Source organism: Pristiophorus japonicus, chromosome 15 (genome assembly GCF_044704955.1).
Source record: "Pristiophorus japonicus isolate sPriJap1 chromosome 15, sPriJap1.hap1, whole genome shotgun sequence".
Classification (NCBI taxonomy): Eukaryota; Metazoa; Chordata; class Chondrichthyes; family Pristiophoridae; genus Pristiophorus; species Pristiophorus japonicus.
Genome location: NC_091991.1, coordinates 64,646,197 through 64,660,858, shown reverse-complemented (window position 1 = coordinate 64,660,858; position 14,662 = coordinate 64,646,197). Strand labels below are relative to the sequence as shown.

At 43.1% G+C, this 14,662-nt stretch overlaps 1 protein-coding gene across 4 annotated transcripts in view; it reads left to right on the top strand.

The window, feature by feature from the left end:
* Positions 1 to 14,662, top strand: part of LOC139280818 (dynamin-1-like protein) — a 68,977-nt gene that overhangs the window by 30,109 nt on the left and 24,206 nt on the right. For 3 of the 4 annotated variants that reach the window (XM_070900541.1, XM_070900539.1, XM_070900538.1), the window contains 6 exons: positions 939 to 1,010; positions 3,182 to 3,268; positions 5,174 to 5,336; positions 8,553 to 8,673; positions 10,368 to 10,499; positions 11,044 to 11,250. In XM_070900541.1, the coding sequence (XP_070756642.1) occupies positions 939 to 1,010; positions 3,182 to 3,268; positions 5,174 to 5,336; positions 8,553 to 8,673; positions 10,368 to 10,499; positions 11,044 to 11,250 (782 nt within the window). Of the gene's footprint in view, positions 1 to 608; positions 669 to 938; positions 1,011 to 3,181; positions 3,269 to 5,173; positions 5,337 to 8,552; positions 8,674 to 10,367; positions 10,500 to 11,043; positions 11,251 to 14,662 lie in introns of those variants that run through there. The other variant, XM_070900540.1, reaches the window with a different exon arrangement.

Below are 14,662 nucleotides of genomic sequence, written 5' to 3'. Positions count from 1 at the left end.
GTTTTTTTTTAGTTCTGTTTTTTTTCACTTACGCCTGTTTTGGCCATTTAAGCAAGTTTAGCCAGCTAAAACTTACTCCAAACTAAGTTAGGCCAGAATAAGTGGCCATTTTAGTATGTTCTGAAAAACCCTACGGTGAGTTAAGAGATCAGCGCAGATAGCCTCTGAATGACAGTGTTATGATAGGAATGCTAGTTTAAAAAAAAAAAATCCCAAGCAGCGAGACTGGGCAGGGTGTAGGTGCTATCAGCCTGATTAAACTGAGTATATATTATTAAAGATAGCTAGATATTAAAGTACTGGAAAATTTTTGAAGATTCTTTTCTTCCCCCCCCCCCCCCCCCCCCATCAAAACTCTTTTCCCCCCTGAAAAAAAACTCTTCCTCCCCCCAACAACCTGTCTCTTGTAGCCCTCAGCACGGGAAGTCAGCGGCCGGCCTGTGCGGCACGCCACTCGGCCTGGGATAGGGGCGACGAACATCGTGTCGTTCCTTCGGCCAGGGATAGGGTTGCACAGAGCCAGGACGCGCTGCGAGGGCCAGGAGCTACTGCGCACGTGCGCAGCTTCTGGCACTCTTTTTGGCATAGGGCTGTAGCTCCGCCCATCAAGTGTTCCGATGTACTGCACCACAGGCCACAGGCCTGGAACCAATGGAGAGAATATGGAGGTAAGACATTGCCGTCCTTTCTATTCTACAAAATCGCCGCACCTTGGGCCCGTTGATCAGTTGTGGAAATCTCATTTACTTTTTCATGTGAAAGATACTGAATTATGATGCACTTTTCCCCACCCAGTATAATTATTGAACTGAGGAAACCTTGCACTGTATAGGCATTTTTATGTTGGCTCATATGTTGCTCATTTGGGGATGGTATGGTAAAGAACCAAATACTTTGCCAATGACTTCACTATTTCAATGGCTATTTCTTCTTTTCAGGTCTACACAGACTTTGATGAAATTAGACAAGAAATAGAAAATGAGACAGAAAGAGTTTCTGGTGCTAATAAGGTAAGGATACAAGCCAATGGGTAGAGACACAAGCTCCGTAAACCTAATAATGTAAAAAAGATGAACAGTTGATGCTATTTACATCTGTGAAAAAATGTTTGATTTGTGATGTCCACATGGGCCTCTGGTTTTTGTTGTTATTTGAGTATTAAAAGGGGAAGGTTGCTGAAGGAAAATGGGAAAATACTTTGTGAAGCATACAATACATTTCATATCTTACTGACACATGATCTTACTCTTTAAAAACTTATTGGTAGAGCTTTGTTGATGGGCATTTTGTGGACACTTTAGGGAAAGAGGTGTTGGCAGTCCTATTGAGCGAGTTATTTAGCTTTGTATACAAAGAAACATAGAAAATAGATGCAGGAGTAGGCCATTCGGCCCTTCGAGCCTGCACCACCATTCAATAAAATCATGGCTGATCATTCACCTCAGTACCCCTTTCTTGCTTTCTCTCCATACCCCTTGATCCCTTTAGCCGTAAGGGCCATATCCAACTCCCACTTGAATATATCCAACAAACTGGCCTCAACAACTCTCTGCAGTAGAGAATTCCACAGGTTAACAACTTTCTGAGTGAAGAAGTTTCTCCTCATCTCAGTCCTAAATGGCTAACCCTTATCCTCAGACTGTGTCCCCTGGTTCTGGACTTCCCCAACATCGGGAACATTCTTTCTGCATCTAACCTGTCCAGTCCTGTCAGAATTTTATATGTTTCTATGAGATCCCCTTCCATCCTTCTAAACTGCAGTGAATACAGGCCCAGTCAATCGAGTCTCTCCTCGTATGTCAGTCCTGCCATCCTGGGAATCAGTCTGGTGAACCTTTGCTGCACTCCCTCAATAGCAAGAACGTCCTTCCTCAGATTAGAAGACAATATTCCAGGTGAGACCTCACCACTGCAGTAAGACCTCCCTGCTCCTATACTCAAATCCCCTAGCTATGAAAGCCAACATAACATTTGCCGCCTTCACCACCTGCTGTACCTGCATGCCAACTTTCACTGACTGATGTACCATGACACCCAGGTCTCGTTGCACCTCCCCTTTTCCTAATCTGCCGCCATTCAGTTAATATTCTGCCTTCGTATTTTTGCCCCCAAAGTGGATAACCTCACATTTATCCACATTATACTGCATCTGCCATGCATTTATCCATTCACCTAACCTGTCCAAGTCACCCTGCAGCCTCTTAGCATCCTCCTCACAGCTCACACTGCCACCCAGCTTAGTGTCATCTGCAAACTTGGAGATATTATACTCAATTCCTTCATCCAAATCATTAATGTATATTGTAAATAGCTGGGGTCCCAGCACTGAGCCCTGCGGCACCCCACTAGTCACTGCCTGCCATTCTGAAAAGGACCCGTTTATCCCGACTCTCCTCTTCCTATCTCTCCATGTCAATACATTACCCCCAATACCATGTGCTTTATTTTGCACACCAATCTCTTGTGTGGGACCCTGTCAAAAGCCTTTTGAAAGTCCAAATACACCACATCCATTGGTTCTTCCTTGTCCACTCTACTAGTTACATCCTCAAAAAATTCTAGAAGATTTGTCAAGCATGATTTCTAACAATGTAGACTACTGAATTGGTTGGCAAACATCAGAATGTTTCGCAGGAATTCCTTTCACAACAACTGGTTCTGTTAGCTTCCATGACATGTTGGTCAAATGATCCTTACCAAAGAATCATTTAGGGGCTTAGGGTGCAGGTTACTCTGCAGTGAACAGGAATGGCTTTGAAGCTCTCACTGAAGTCCATAAAGGGGAGATTGCTTTCATGTTGAAAAGTACTTTCTCTTTGATAAAGTGGACTGATGGAGATTAGCCAAGGACAGATGAGCTGATCTGTTGAAGCTCTGGGGAAACCTTTGGGCCCTTAGAGGCCATTTATAGATTCACAGTACTATCCTAAATGAATTTTGATCATCCACAGTTTACAAAGAAAGGATATTTTATGTGGTTGGAAGCATAACTGAAAATGCCATTAGAACCAAACATTCTGGTCCAGAGAAGCATAATGAGATTAAACCATTGTGTGAGGGACAAAAATATCCTCCAAAGCATGTATTTTGTTCTTAAAACTTAGGATGAAGTAATGGTTTTCAAAGCCAATATCAAATATAATACATTCCTATTTCATTTATACCATTTTTCTTGTTACAGGGAATTAGTCCTGAACCAATTCACCTCAGGATCTTCTCGCCACATGTTGTTAACCTGACACTTGTCGACCTTCCTGGGATGACAAAGGTGTAGTATAATCAGGATGTCTCAATCCTTTCATGGTCATCCAGAGCTGTTACCATTTGTTGATAATACTTAATTAACATTCATCTTGCACAACTGATCCAATAATCTCGGTGAATGTTAACATGAACGACATCCAAATCCTCCTTAACTGTTTATCCTCTTTCATTTTGCTCTTTTTTTCTTCTTTGCTGTTTTCTTTCTTCTTCCTGTCCTGAAAGCACCAACACATACAAGCTTTATAGTACTATGGATGCTAGCAGCAATTTTGCATCTTGCCCAAGTGACCATTCTTCATGTGTGAGGTTAGATATTGAGTCTTGGCAGGCTATTTGACTGAGGCAGGTGGGGTGCCTCATAGCAGAGCCCAATCCTGCTTCTTGTTTGACGTCCACAGATGTGCATTTTTCCAGCAGGAGTCATCTGAACAGTCATCAGGAGTGGAACGCAGACTGATTTCCTCTTTCCCCCTGCCCCCCCCTCCGCCCCAGGAACATTAAGGCCAACAAAGACCACCTCTGGCACTATTTTGTTTGCGATCAGTTAACTCAGCACAGATCATGAATAAGAACCTGATTTTCTGCTCAGTATGAGACACTGGCAAACTGATGTGTTTACTTACTGCGCCACATGAAGGAGCTACGGTATCACAAAAAGGTTGTCGTAGGTGTAAAAACAGTACATTACTGAAACATTCTGAAAAAGAAAGTGGTATAATAACCAGCTTATTTTCAGCACAACAACAAACCATGCTCCGTTGTCATGTTCATTGTCCTTAAATACAAAACATCTGTTGTTCCCACATAGTGGTTGTAATTCTGTGTAAGCTAATCACAGAGCATCAGCGTTTGAAGTGCAGATTTAAAAAAATTAGTTTATTCCTTTGAGCACTGAGATAAGGTTTTCTTGCCTGATTATAGGCAGCCACTGGCAAACTTTTGTGTTTGGCAACACTTTTTTCCTGGTTCAAGATATATTACATCAAAGATTGACCTGGTCACATCTTTATACAACCAGGACAATCTTCCAAGCCTAGAATTTAGATTAATTGAAAACAAATGGTGCTTACTATTACCACTGTTTCCAAAGTATAGTGTTAAACATTTCAAAAGTTTAAAAAAAAACATTTTCCAATTTTTTAATTTCTGTTGTCCGTTCCCATATATCACGCATCACTTCCTCTGCTGAGAGAGAGCAGAGAGGTGATTTGCTGCCAAGCCTTGTTCATGTTGACCGGGACCCAGCACTACACAAATGTGGTCTGGGGATCGGATGATTCATTTTTACTTGGATTTTTCTCTCTCCTTTTGGAGAGACACTAACCCTGCACTCTTGTTTCACCATTGATACCCTGGGAAAGACTGGGAACTTAAATCTGTGGAGAATCCCAGTTACAAAACCGAGAATTGCATCCTTACATGAAGTTATAGTACATTTCATTGCTTTGTGCACAGCTTTGCCACATGTTGTTTCTAGCTCAATGATTTTTGAACCAGAACAATACTGCTGTGACAAATAGAAGGTTACTTCAGGTTGGCTTTATTTTCTAAAACAATGTGGCTTCTAATTCAGAATTTAGTTTTCAAAATGTTGGTGTGAATGAAATAGTTGCTGGAAAGCCAATATAATGTTGATTAAGCACATTCAGTTATTGTTTCAGATTTCTGTACTCCTGGATTCTATTAATTATTATGGGTTTCACTGTTTGAATTTACCAAACATAGTTTTAAAAACTTAAATGTGCTGTAAAAAAAAAATCTTCAAAATTGTATTTCAAAGATAATTTAAACTACACAAGTCCTTTAACTGGAACTCAATCCTTTGACAGATGCTGTTTTGTTGAAAAGGAATCAGTAACTAGTTTTTATAGTAGTGTTTTTAAAACTCACCATTACACTATCTCTTTAGGTGCCAGTGGGTGACCAACCTCGAGACATTGAACTGCAGATAAAAGATCTGATACTGCGATACATCAGCAACCCAAACTCAATAATTTTATCTGTCACTGCTGCCAATACTGACATGGCAACATCGGAGTCACTTAAAATTGCCAGAGAGGCTGATCCAGAAGGTAAGATGATAGAGGAGATTGCCCAGCAGCTGCAACTCTAGAACACTAGACTTCCAGTTACAACATCTGAGTTTAAGTTTCAGTCAGTCATAGGCAGTCCCTCGGAATCGAGGAAGACTTGCTTCCACTCCTAAAGTGAGTTCTTTGGTGGCTGAACAGTCCAACACGAGAGCCACAGACTAAAGGAAATCCTTATTAATCAGGAAATTGATGGGATTGAAGGCCGATAAATCCCCAGGGCCTGATAGTCTGCATCCCAGAGTACTTAAGGAAGTGGCCCTAGAAATAGTGGATGCATTTGGTGGTCATTTTCCAACATTCTATATACTCTGGAACAGTTCCTATGGATTGGAGGGTAGCTAATTAACCCCACTTTTTAAAAAAGGAGGGAGAGAGTAAACGGGGAATTATAGACCAGTTAGCCTGACATCGGTAGTGGGGAAGATGTTGGAATCAATTATTAAAGATGTAATAGCAGCGCATTTGGAAAGCAGTGACAGGATCAGTCCAAGTCAGCATGGATTTATGAAAGGGAAATCATGCTTGACAAATCTTCTAGAATTTTTTGAGGATATAACTAGTAGAGTGGACAAAGGAGAACCAGTGGATGTGGTGTATTTGGACTTTCAAAGGCTTTTGACAAGGTCCCGCACAAGAGATTAGTGTGCAAAATTAAAGCACATGGTATTGGGGGTAATGTATTGACGTGGATAGAGAACTGGTTGGCAGACAGGAAGCAAAGAGTAGGAATAAACGGATTCTTTTCAGAATGGCAGCCAGTGACTAGTGGAGTACCGCAGGGTTCAGTGCTGGGACCCCAGCTATTTACAATATACAGTAATTATTTGGATGACGGAATTGAATGTTATATCTAAAAGTTTGCAGATGACACTAAGCTGGGTGGCAGTGTGAGCTGTGAGGAGGAAGCTATGAGGTTGCAGGGTGACTTGGACAGGTTAGGTGAGTGGGCAAATGCATGGCAGATGCAGTATAATGTGGATAATGTGAGGTTATCCACTTTGGTGGTAAAAACAGGAAGGCAGAATATTATCTGAATGGTGACAGATTAGGAAAAGGGGAGGTGCAACGAGACCTGGGTGTCATGGTACATCAGCCATTGAAAATTGACATGCAGGTACAGCAGGCGGTGATGAAGGCAAATGGCATGTTGGCCTTCATAGCGAGAGGATTTGAATATAGGAGCAGGGATGTCTCACTGCAGTTGTATAGGGCCTTGGTGAGGCCGCACCTTGAATATTGTGTACAGTTTTGGTCTCTTAATCTGAGGAAGGACATTCTTGCTATTGAGGGAGTGCAGCAAAAGTTCACCAGACTGATTCCTGGGATGGCAGGACTTACATATGAAGAAAGACTGGATTGACTAGGCTTATATTCACTGGAATTTAGAAGAATGAGAGGGGACCTCATAGAAACATATAAAATTCTGACGGGATTGGGCAGATTAGATGCAGGAAGAATGTTCCCGATGTTGGGGAAGTCCAGAACCAGGGGTCACAGTCTAAGGATAAGGGGTAAGCCATTTAGGACCGAGGTGAGGAGAAACCTCTTCACCCAGAGAATTGTGAACCTGTGGAGTTCTCTGCCGCAGAAAGTTGTTGAGGCCAGTTTGTTAGATATATTCAAAAGGGAGTTAAATGTGGCCCTTATGGCTAAAGGGATATGGAGAGAAAGCAGGAATGGGGTACTGAAGTTGCATGATCAGCCATGATCATATTGAATGGTGGTGCAGGCTTGAAGGGTCGAATGGCCTACTCCTGCACCTATTTTCTATGTTACAGGTGGGACAGATATTCGTCGGGTGAAGGGGGGGGGTGGCACTGATTTACCGGGATGGCGGGACTGACCTATCAAGAAAGATTGGATCAATTGGGCTTGTATTCACTGGAGTTCAGAAGAATGAGAGGGGACCTCATAGAAACGTTTAAAATTCTGACGGGTTTAGACAGGTTAGATGCAGAAAGAATGTTCCCAATGTTGGGGAGGTCCAGAACCAGGGGTCACAGTCTGAGGATAAGGGGTAAGCCATTTAGGACCGAGATGAGGAGAAACTTCTTCACCCAGAGAGTGGTGAACCTGTGGAATTCTCTACCACAGAAAGTAGTTGAGGCCAATTCACTAAATATATTCAAAAGGGAGTTAGATGAAGTCCTTACTACTCGGGGGATCAAGGGTTATGGCGAGAAAGCAGGAAGGGGGTACTGAAGTTTCATGTTCAGCCATGAACTCATTGAATGGCGGTGCAGGCTAGAAGGGCTGAATGGCCTGCTCCTGCACCTATTTTCTATGTTTCTATGTTTCTATGTTTCACACGCTCCTTCCGCTGTCTGCGCCTGACCTCTTCACGCTCGCAGCATTGAGATTCGAAGAGCTCAATGCCCTCCTGGATGCACTTTCTCCACCTAGGGCGGTCTTCAGCCAGGGTCTCCCAGGCGTCAGTGGTGATGTCGCACTTCACCAGGGAGGCTTTGAGGGTGTCCGTGTAACGTTTCCGCTGCCCACCTTTGGCTCGTTTGCCATGAAGGAGTTCCGCATAGAGCAGTTGCTTAGGGAGTCTCGTGTCTGGCATGCGAACTAAGTGGCCTACCCAGTGAAGCTGATCGAGTGTGGTTAGTGCTTCAATGCTGGGAATGTTAGCCTGGGCGAGGACACTGATGTTGGTGCGTCTGTCCTCCCAGGGGATTTGCAAGATCTTGTGGAGACATTGTTGGTGATATATCTCCAGTGACTTGATGTGTCTTCTGTAAGTCGTCCATGCCTCTGAGCCATACAGAAGGGCGGGTATTACTACAGCCCTGTTTAAGTTTACATTTCCACTGACGATCACTCTTAGGCTTCCCTTTACAGAATAATAGTCAAAAATCTCCGAGCTTGAGTAATATAGATAGAGGTATTGAAGTAAGTCACCTCTCAATCAGAGGGGCCACTTTCACCAGTCCTAGCTGGGCTGCTTGGATAAAGAGATTCTATTCTTACTCTATAACATCTCCTAACATGTCTCTTAAGGAATGTCCTGGAAAGCATAGTGCAGGCTTTACTACTCCAGTGACTACATGAGGAAGAAAACATGGGAGGGAGCAACTTGGGAAAAATAAATTTTTTATTTGTGTGTGTGTTATACTCTGCATTGAAATTCTCCTTGAGTTGCTTTGTCTCAAGTAACCCATCTGAATAAGTAATTGTGTGTTTAATCTACAGGGCGGCGAACACTTGCTGTTATCACAAAGTTAGATCTTATGGATGCTGGTACTGATGCTATGGATGTGCTTATGGGAAGAGTTATTCCAGTCAAATTGGGTATCATTGGAATTGTCAGCAGGTATGTAGAAAGTTGCAGTTAGAAGTGAATTGTAAATTCCATGTGACCACCTCCCCCTTGTTAAAGCATTAACAGTAACATAAATAGCCACTATCGGTTAAGCTTACTGTATTTTTCATTGTAACTTAACAAAATAATATTCCACTTGCAGAGTGCTAAAAATCTATGTGTAGTGTATTGACAAAATAGCAACCCACTTATTCCATTGTAATTTTACAGTCAGTTCTAGCCAGAGGACGTCACTCTAGCTAGCTACACATGCACATTTTGTCACTGAGCCAATTACTCAATGAACACTATAAGCTTCAGAATGACGGAGGAATATACAGTTACATTTTTCTGTTCTCTTATTTGGAGATTCATGGCATAATACTGAAGAGTATTATAGAGGCAGGGGCAAAAGAAGAAGAAAGAATTGTTTTTACAATGAGAAATTTTTAGGGAGGAGCCCAGCATAGACTGATTTCTCCAACAGGGTGCAAAGGAGAATTCTGAGACTAGCCACTCCAGCCAATAGTCAAAAATCTCTGAGCCACCATGTTGAGTAATATAGATAGAGGCAGGTCAGCTGCTTGACCTTTCGATCAGAAAAAGTCTTTATGGTAATTGGGTGAGGAGAGAAAGTTATTTTAAGTGGGGAGGGGGGGAGAGAGAGAGAGAGAATTACCCTATTTAGCACATTGGAGCCTGGTGTGCCATGGAGTAATAAGATTCAGTTTTATTCTTGCAACCCTTAGTATGTTGAGCTCCTTCTCATCTTAGTCATGTCTCTGCATTTCCACAAGGAGGGAACAACAAGGGAATCATTCTGGGTCACTTCATAGTGACTGCTTTAACTGGGCAAAGCCTGGGAGCAGATTATCTATCCATTCTCCCAGCTGGAAAGGTGTTTTTCTCCCTTCCATTGCTTTGCTGAAAACATTTCCTTTCTACCTTTAGTGAAACAATCATTCAGTGTTTCTTCCCCACATCTCTAAAATGTAGAACTCAAAAGTGTTGGAGCTGGGGAGAGATGGAGAGCTGTGGCTCAGTGGGTAGCACTCTCGCCTCTGAGTCAGAAGATTGTGGATTCAAGTCCCACTCCAGCACACACAAAATCTAGGCTAACACAGTGCTCAAGGAGCACTGCACTGTTGGAGGTGGTGTCTTTCGGATAAATGTTAAACTGGGACCCCGTCTTCCCTCTCAGGTGGATGTAAAAGATCCCATGGCACTATTTCAAAGAAGAACAGGGGAATTATCCCCGGTGTCCTGGCCAATATTTATCCCTCAATCAACATAACAAAAAAACAGATGAGCTGGCCATTATCACATTGCTGTTTGTGGGAGCTTGCTTGTGGGCAAAATTGGTTGCTGCATTTTCTACATTACAATAATGACTACACTTCAAAAAGTACTTCATTGGCTGTAAAGCGCTTTGAGATCTCCAGTGGTCATGAAAGGCGCTATATAAATTCAAGTCTTTTTAAATGTGAACCGTGTTATTTTGTGATACTGAAACTGCTGCGTCACCACACTGCTCAGATGTGTTGCATTTTAACAGGAATATGTGTTGATATTAATGAAAAATACACTTTTGTGTTTACTGTCCTTAGCTGCATCTGGAACAAGTTGATGCAAATAGAAATTGTAAAGAATTGTTTCTGGTGCACTAATTACTCTATATTTAAAACATGTTTGTGTGTATTCTTCAGGAGTCAGCTAGACATCAACAATAAGAAAATTGTGGCAGATGCTTTAAAGGATGAACATGCTTTTCTACAGAAGAAATACCCCTCTCTTGCTAACAGAAATGGAACCAAGTATTTAGCCAAAACTTTGAATAGGTAATGTTTTGTTAAACTCATTTAACTAACAAAAGGAACCAGCACGCAAAGTTTGTTTCTGTGAATCCCATGTTCCAGAGATTGCTCCTCCACCTATACAGTGGGCACCTAGGAAAATCTGCAAGGAGCCATCAATGGAGTTTATTAAATTATCCAGTGTTGATGCCTCTATCATCATCTGGGGAGAAAGAACATGCATAAAGTTTCTTTTTCCCCCAGTGTTTGCATCAGATTACTATCACAGGCCATGGTTCAGCTAATTTTCCTAAAAATATTGTAGGTGGACTTTATACACCTCGTTTTCTGAAAGTATTTAGAGTTGCCTGTACCAGCTACTCATGCAGGTAAACCTCCAAACTGCACTGCTCAAGATATTGCAATGAGGTGTTCTGCCTGCAAAGTCAAGCGCAATACAGGTGTTGAGTACTGTAATTAGTAGAACTAAGTGTTATAGACGTTACAATATGGAAACATGTTATTCTGTTTTCTCTAAATTCTTTGGTCTGAGAGAGTTGTATTAATATGTTTAATTTTATTTTTGTAGATTGCTGATGCATCATATCCGAGATTGCTTGCCAGAGCTTAAGACCAGAATAAATGTCCTGGCCGCTCAGTATCAGTCTCTACTGAACAGCTATGGCGAACCAGTGGAGGACAAGAGCGCTACTCTGCTGCAGCTCATCACCAAGTTTGCAGCAGAATATTGCCACACAATTGAGGGAACAGCAAAATACATTGAAACTTCAGAACTGTAAGCATGCTGCTATTTTATTATCCTGTACGTTCAGTATAATTGGTAGTGCTTTAATGCCTTCTGTGAGGTATCCAAAACACGGCTCAATAACATTTAGCTTTGATGCAATGTAATTTACATACCTACTTAAAATAATGACCCAGAAAATGACTCCGACCTGAAAAATTTCTACGAATTTACCTGGTGGTCCTGGAGGTTCGGAGACTTGTGGTCCTGGGTCTCTATGCATAGGTCTGTGTAGAGGCCCACGTATTCCTTTATACAAGGCCTTTAAATATAGACTCGTGGATATCCTGTGATGTTGCTCTTGGTGCCTTGGAGAACATTCTCTTTTTCAATGGGGGTCTTATGCCATGTAACACACAATGCATCATCAGATCACTGATTTACAACCCAAGAAGCTGGCAACCAATACCAAGGCTAGAGGCCAGTCAACAGGGCTGGGACAGTATATTAATGTAGAGTGGACAATCAAACAAAACAAGCCAGAGTGGACAGACAAGGCTGGGGTGTGGAAGTGGGAGAGCAGAGCATACCTTTAGTGAAAGGCATTGGAGAGGTCTCGTCAAATATAGTGAAGCAAGTATTTTTTGATGGGTCCTTGGGAGGATGTGGGAGGGACACTTTTCTTAATCACAGGATATCCACTAGTCTGTATTAAAAAGCCTTGTATAAAGTACACTTCCTGTAACATGTATTTCTTGTAATATGCTGTCAGTCTACTTCCATTCTGCCCAGCTGTAACACGGCTGTGTCACAAACTTGTTATTTTTGAGTCTATTTATTATACTTGCCTCAGACGATCATTCAAGACACATTGGGGCCAAAATTCACTCTGTTTTTCCCTCCCCAAGCCATATTTAGCTCAGGGGTGGGGGGGGGGGGGTGGTGATTTGAGCGATGCGCACTTCCGCCAGAAACGGCGGAGTGAAGTCGCGCTTAAGGAAGGTTTGCAGCGGTGACCTCAGCAGCGTGCGGGCTACTGAAAAGCGGCCAGGACAGCGAAATTCAGAGATAAAAATTTTATATTTTTCCTGGCCGTGCCCCCTACGAGGTTTTCCAGTCGGTGCACGACCGCGACAGTGCTGGAGTTATGCCGCAATCGGGTCTGTTTGGTAGGGAAATAGTTTTATTATATATTAGTGTTTTTATTTCAGATTCCAGCATCCGCAGTATTTTGCTTTTGAAATAGTTTTATTAATTATTAGTGTTTTTATTTCAGGTTCCAGCATCCGCAGTATTTAGCTTTTGAAATAGTTCTATTAATTGTTTTGGCTCAATTAAACCTGCTGAGTGTTGCTCAGAGGTTTTCACAGACTTTTGCACAACTTTCAGGTCTGACTCTTTCGTGGAGGCCTGTGGGCTGCAGAGACCTGCTTGACAGGGTTCACCCTGAGGATGGGAGGAGTGTTGTGAGGGCGATACCTGGTCAGAAACAGGATGGCACGCAGGAGAAGGTGTTGTCGTCAGCACCATGCAGAGAGGCAGCGGGCAAGGGAGGCAGCAGCCATGATTAGTTAATTCTGCGCCAGACCAGTGTGCCTGCCGTTTTAACCGGCCCGAATCAGGATTGTGGTTGGCTGCTTGGGGACAAGGGATATCCCCTGTCCACTTGACTGCTCACTCCACTGCGGAACCCCAGGACAGTGCCAGAGCATGCATACAATGACGCTCATTGTGCCACCAGGTACATCATCGAGCTGTGCATAGGCATCCTTAAGCAGAGGTTCCGTGTCTGCACCACTCTGGTGGCACCTTGTACAGTACTCTCCTCAACGGGTCTCCATAATCGTCATGGTCTGCTGCATGCTGCACAACCTGGTTATCATGAGGGGACAGCCGCTGGAGGTAGAGCCAGCAGTACTACCTGAGGAGGAGGAGGAGGAAGCGCAGGAGGAGGAGGAGGATCTTCGTCGCCCCAGAGATAGGAGGCGTCAACCCATCACAACCCTGGGAGGGAGATGTAGCTGCGACTCAGCTGCTCGTTTCAGATAATCTCATCCACACATGACCATTCAGCTTCCACTTTCAATGGCCATCGTATTGAGTGCCTTAATGCAGAATTGCCCACTCCCAAATGAAACACCTGGCCAGATATAAATGCCAAAAATAAAGATTTATCAAATTATCCAAATCACTGCAAAAACATAACGATGAAATAATACTGTAATAATGTTTTACCCCTGTGCATCTCACTATAACACCTGTTACGCATGACTACCCTAACACTATGTCTAACTGTCATCCCTGTGGCTGCATCATGGGTCCGGGAAGTCTGCTGTGGTTGTTGTCAGGGACCTGCAGCTGTCCTTCTAGGATGCCCTGGAACACCTCTGGGCCTGGAAGGGCTGGGTGCAGACTGGCCAGCTCCCTCCTGGGAGGGTATGTCCTCACATATATGGAGGTTCCTGACACCTCCCCTGCAATCTCCCTCCATGCATTACTGGCGGTCTGCCAGGTTTCCCCACATCAACAGACAGTATTCTTCTTCTGTCCTCCACACCATCCATCAGTGTCTCCAGTTCCATATCAGTAAACCTGTTGGCTCTCCTTGCACCTCTTACACCAGCCATCCTTCCCCCCCCTCAGGGCCTTGCTGCAAACCCTGGCTTTTAAAAAGGCCAGGGAGCAGCTGGCTCGTTTGAAAGCCGTATCTGCATGCTGAATTTCTTAGTGGTGATGACTCTCAAATTAAGACAGCTACACCGTTGTAAAATCCACTTTGAAAGGGTTCATTAAAGCTGGAACCCATTTGTTCACTTTTGGAGCTGATTATGGGGTGGCTCAGCCACGGAAAAATTCCGGCACTAATGGCCCAAAAAGATAGGGGGAGCACCAGCTTTCCAGCAGTACTGAATTTCGGGCCCATTATCCTCACACTCCGAGTGGTTCTCCAAATTGCATCTCCCAATTCTGACAAATACCACGGTTACTTAAATAAAGCTGTTTATATGAACAATTGTTGTTTTCCTCAAGCCTCTGAAGCACCTTGGGACATGCTTTGAATTCAAAGGCACTATTACATAGAATATACAGCACAGAAACCGGCCATTTGGCTCAACGAGTCTGTGCTGGTGTTTATACTCCACACGAGTCTCCTCCCATTCCATCTACCCCACATCAGCCTTTCAGAATATCTTTCTATTCCCTTTTCCCTCGTGTTTAGTTTCCTTTTGAAAGCATCTAAGCTATTTGCCTCAACCACTTCCTGTGGTAGCGAGTTCCACATTCTAACCACTCTGAGTAAATACATTTCTCCTTATTTCCATATTGGATTTATTAGTAACTATCTTGTATTTATGGCCCCTAGTTTTGGATTCTCTCTCAACTGGAAACATTCTCTCCACATATACCCTGTCCAACCCATTCATAATTGTAAAGACCTCTATCAAATGCAAGTTGTTTTGAC